This window comes from Microtus ochrogaster, chromosome 6 (assembly GCF_000317375.1).
Source record: "Microtus ochrogaster isolate Prairie Vole_2 chromosome 6, MicOch1.0, whole genome shotgun sequence".
NCBI lineage: Eukaryota > Metazoa > Chordata > Mammalia > Rodentia > Cricetidae > Microtus > Microtus ochrogaster.
The window spans coordinates 12558642-12564049 of NC_022013.1; the positions used below are offsets into that span (position 1 = coordinate 12558642).

The 5408-nt window shown below is 45.5% G+C and overlaps 1 protein-coding gene across 1 annotated transcript in view; it reads right to left on the bottom strand.

Moving 5' to 3' along the window:
- Nucleotides 1-461: 461 nt before the first annotated feature.
- Nucleotides 462-5408, bottom strand: part of Nifk (nucleolar protein interacting with the FHA domain of MKI67) — an 8714-nt gene continuing 3767 nt past the window's right edge. Inside the window, exons 3-6 of the mRNA XM_005348276.2 lie at nt 5158-5266; nt 3316-3527; nt 2184-2243; nt 462-1304 (exon numbers count right to left, since the gene is read on the bottom strand). Of these exons, the coding sequence (XP_005348333.1) occupies nt 1104-1304; nt 2184-2243; nt 3316-3527; nt 5158-5266 (582 nt within the window). The 3' untranslated portion in view covers nt 462-1103. The remainder of the gene's footprint in view (nt 1305-2183; nt 2244-3315; nt 3528-5157; nt 5267-5408) is intronic.

A 5408-nucleotide genomic window follows, 5' to 3' on the forward strand; every position in this document is an offset into this window, starting at 1 on the left:
GCCTACATTCTAAATACCATTCATTAGCTCAAACATGAGGAAACCAGGCAAGTGTCTACTGGTGAATAGAAGAGGCTCTCACACTCACAATGCATTCACCTAGGTCCTGAACTCACTGCCAGGCCATCCAGGTGCTGTGTTATGGCCTGTCCATTAAGTCAGGTTCATCAGGAGTCCTATCTCAAGCTGGGTGATGGTGACACATGTATTTAATCTCCGCAGTTGGGAGGAACAGGCAGGAAGACCTTGGGGCAGAGTTTGAAGCCAGGTTGGTTTACAGAATGAGTTCCAGGACAGCCAGGGCTACACAGAGAAACTCTTGTCTCAAAAACCAAAGCAGAAACAGTCTATCTCAAATGAGTAAGGGCAGTGACAGGAGACTGGATCTTCCCTTCAGGCCTGAGTACTCTCACACTCAAGTATGTATGCTCACACCCCACACATGGATGAGAAGAATGCTCAATGGTGATTGATAGGTATATTAACAAACCTGCATGAGCAATACAAAAGCAAGAAACAAACAGATGGTGGACCCCCCCCACCCCCAACACACAAAGTTTTTCGGTTCTCTTGTACATGGATAAATGGTAGAAAAGTTTGGTCACTGTTTGAATCTTGACTATACCTGCTGAAACTGATCTGTCAAACCTACACTAGGTCACTGTAATTATGTATGAAAACAAGCCATTCCAGATTCTTACAGCACTTGTGCAAATGTTATTCACACGTGAACTGCCTTCTCGTTCTCCGTATGTGTATTTAACTTCCAGTTTCTGGGGTCTAAGGTTGCAGCCAGCCATATTCTTTGGGGTTTTGTGTGCAGAGCCACCACGCAGACAGTCGAACAGCACTGGTGGTATTTAAGTCTGAAATGCGATACAGGCAGAGTGAACTAAGGCAGCTGTGGAGACTGTGAATAAACTCGGGCCAGGAGAGGGCGCAGCAGCCAACTTCCTGATGGCGTGTCTCACTGGCATGAACAAATGTGTTTCTCCTCCAATAATCTCATCAGTGGCTTGCATGCTGCTGCACCAGTAACATATGTAGGCCTTTATAACAAAACCACATCTGCCTGGAAGACACAACACAGCATGCTTTCAGGATCACTGGTTGCTCTTCCTTTTTCTTGGTCTCTTTGTCCCAGAGCGTGCAGGTGTTGGAGTCTTTAATGAGTCTTGTGCCTCTTCTTTCACTGTGGGCACGGGCTGTTTGAAAGTGATTTCATCATCTTTATTGTCATCTATTTCGGTCACTTGTGATTTTCGTCTCTCCAAAAATGTTGGTGTACAAACTGGTGTGGGATCCTGAAATCAACAAGTATATTATTACAGTCCAGGGCTGAGAGCAGGCATTTAGAACAACCACCCACCATCACTGCCTTCCTGGCTTTATCAGGAATAACCACTCACCACCACAATCCTAACTCTAAGTTGTACCATGGGATCTATTTTCAGCCTGTTTTTATTGCCTAGTCGCTGTGGGATGATCTGTGAGTTTGAGGCCATCCTGTTCTACAGAGCAAGCTCCAGGACAGGCTCCAGAGCTACTGAGAAACCTTGTTTCAAAAAACAAAACAATCCATAATGCAAGGGAACAGCAATAGTGGCAGAAACCTAGAGTCCCAGAACTAGGGATGTGGCAGGCAGGAGGATGAGACATTCATCTTCACAACACAGTAAATTGGGGGCTCACTTGAGCTACATTAAAATCACTAGGTCTCAAAAAAATCCTAACAACCCCTTCAACTGTTTTTTGTTTATTTTTTGAGACAGGGTTTCCCTGCAGCTTTGGAGTCTGTCCTGGAACTAGCTCTTGTAGATCAGGTTAGCCTCAAATTCAGAGATCCGCCTGTCTCTGCCTCCCAAATGCTGGGATTAAAGGTGTGCACCACCAAAGCCCAACTGAAATTTAACAAAAAAAATAAATAAATAAAAAATAAAGTAGCAGAAATTAACTTTCTTTTTTCAGGTAATGAGCCTTAAAATTTTTTAAATTACTCTGTGTGTGCACGCATATGTATGGAGGTCAGAGAACAACTTTTAAGAGTCAGCTCTTTCCTTCAAACCATGTGAGACCCTGGGACTGAACTAGGTAGGCCAAGTGCCTTCATCCCACGTCATCTTGCCAACATTCTTGAAAGTATTTCTTAGTAACTGGCGGCCATTATATCAAGCTGATCTCACCTGGTTACCCTTGGACTCCTGAGTGCCCTGTGAAGCCCCTTTCTTTGGATTAGGTAAGACCTGCAAAGAAACAATTTGCATATTTATCATCTATATGAATATGCTGTAGCTGAATGACTATTTTAAGCACCAATGTCCAGCTGCCAAGTGGTTCAAATGTAACCAGGGGCAAAGGCTTTGCTATAACCCAGGTTGAGTATCCCATGTTTACAATCACAGCACTTGGAAGGCTGAGGCAGAAGGATCGCCAATTTGTGGGGAGCCTAGATCATGTAGTAAGATCCTGGCTTAAAATGCTGGTGACTGGAGAGATGCTTCAACAATTAAGAGCACTGGCTGCTCTTTCAGAGGACCCAGGTTCAATGCCTAGCACCCATATGATGGTTCACAACTATCTGTAAACTACAGTTTTAGGGGATCCAATGTCTTCTTTTGGCCTCTGAGGTAGCTGGTATTCAGTTGCAACACAGGTGGAAAATTATATTGGGGGAACAAAAATGGCAGGGGTCTGGTGACGTAGCTCATATAAAGCAGCACACCTCAAGCCCCAGGTTATACCTTCATGATTGCATAAATTTAGATCCCAGCACTCAGGACACAGAGGCAGAAGACTCCTTGGCTGTCTAACACGTTTGAGCCCGCTTGGAACGAAAGACCCAGTCTTAGCAACATCAACAGTAGCAGGTGCCTATGTAGGGCTGGAAGCCCATCTATTTACCCTGGAGCAAACGCAGGAGGAACTATGACCAAGGCTTCCCTAAGATAGACTGCTTTCAAACCAGTCCGTGTTTTCTCCAGAAAGGGGACACAGGGTTTGGGGGGAGGAATGGGTGGTGTACACTCAGTGCTCTGGATTCCATCCTCGGTACCATAAACACTAACAAGAACCCACAGTGCGGTGTTTCAAAGTTTCAGTAAAAACCTTAACACAGAGAACTGTACAAGCGCTCAGCAACAGACCACTTGCCTCACTTGGGCAGAGTCTCACTTGGCCGCCAATCAGCCAAAAGAACCACACGCCCCAAACAACCCTAACCTTAGCATGTGAGAAGCACTGGAATAGAGTGCTAGTGAGGTAGAAAGCCCACCCCAAAGAGAAACCACCGAGAAAGCCTCAGGACAGGATACCTACCAACGAAGGGAAACTATAATCGATCCCCTTCTTAGCTAGCTTCTTCCGGAGTAATTTTTCCTTCTTCCTGAACCGATATTCCATCTTCAACAGTTGCGAATGTCCCCGTTTCTGATTATAGCGATTCACTGCCGGGAATAATGGCTGATGAAAGGGAACGTCCCACTCTTTAAAAAGGTCCTCGTGGACTTTCTCTGGTGGCATAAATTTACCTGCATATAAAAAGAACAAAACAAACAAGAACAAAAAAAACGGAAAGGATTTTAACTTTAATTTTATATTTTCCCTAGGGCCATTTCTTATGGTATGAAGTAACTATATCATAGAAAAATAACTTTTAAAAATTCAAACAGTTATTACTATCTATGCAAATCCATGTGTGTGGGTTCACTCGCCTTGATGCATGTGGAGGCCAGAGGACAGCTCTGTGAAGTTGGCTCTCTTCCACCTTTATGTGGGTTTGGGTGATTGAACGTGGACTGCCATATTTTCACAGCATAAACTTTACCTGTGAAGCTGACTCTCTGCTCTTTTTAACACAGGGTCTCATGTAGTCTAGCTGGCTCTGAACCCGTGTTGTCTAGAATGATCGTCCACATTTAATGCAAATACAGCATTAAAGGCTTGTGCCATCAGATACAGTGTGTGTGTCCCTGGGGAGGAAATCTAGAGCCTTGTGCATGCTAGGCAGCATTCTACCACCCAGGCTATCTCCCAGACCCAGATGATCCCATTCCACCCTGAACACACAATGGTCTGTAGAGTCCAGAGCCCTCTCTAATGTTTCCCTCAAAGCAGTCAACTGAGCATGGGACCCCCATCAGGCCACCGAGATGTCTCTCACGGTGAAGGAACTGGGAGAACAATGTTACCAGGAAGCCCTGTGGACCTGTGGACCAGTCCCAGGGTAGCACACTCTACTATGGACATACGCAGACACGGGAATGTAGGCCTATCTTCCAAGGACAGAGATCTGGACAGCGATGCTACAGTTTCTTGGGATGGACATAGAACTGAGTGGCTGTAACTGAATGCAGCCGATGCATGTGTGTTTGGATGAGTGTATCTGTGCAGGGCGGGGGGAAAGCATGTTGTTTTCTGCTCCACCATTCTGCCTTGTTTCCTTCAGATCCTCTCACAGATCCTGGAGCCGTGCTGGCAGCTGTAGCTGCATCCAATGTCACGTAGTCTGACTTTGAAACAGGATTCTTTACTTTTGGTATTGTCCTGTTTAGACTCCATGAAGGCTGTACCCAGGCCTCAGAATAAAACTCTATGAGTTTTATTATGGGTATCAAGAATCTGACCTGTAGCCTATTTTCCCCCTATTCTGGTTCGGCATTTACTGTTCATGTGGTCAGAGATGAGCTCAGTCTATACTTGCGCCCCTTTACTGGCTCATGCCTAGTCCCTGCCTTTTCTTTTTTTGAGACAAATCTCCCTGCTTCTGCCTCCATATCCCATGTACTGGGGTTAAAGGTATGTACCACCATGCTAGGCTTTAACCCGCCAGTCTTCAATTTGTGTATGTCCTCAGCCAAGTCCTTTTCTTTTTAAAGATTCATTTATTTACTATGTATACAGTGTTCTGCCTGCATGTACACCTGCAAGCCAGAAGAGAGCACCTGATCTCACTACAGATGGTTGTGAGCCATGTGGCTGCTGGGAATTGATCTCAAGACCTCTGGAAGAGCAGGGTCTCTTAACTGCTGAGCCATCTCTCCAGTCCACCAAGTCCTTTTCAATCACCCATTAAGCTCTTCTTCCCGAGTACAAGCCCCACAAGTAACTGCTGAACCCTATCTGTGTAGAAACGGCCCCCAGCTAGGTCAGAGTACTTACACGATAGAAGTCTTGCACCAAAAAGGTAGTTGTCCATTGTTTCTGCAACTATCTTGGCAACATCCTCAGACTCAAACTCCACAAAACCATACCCTCTGCTGTTTCCAGTCTGCAAATGAAAATCAAGAAAGAGCAGTTACATGTCACGTCGCCGAGCTCTTAACACAGCCCTGTGGGTGCTCAGGAGACGCAGTCACAACTCTTAACACAGCCTGTGGGTGCTCAGGAGACGCAGTCACAACTCTTAACAC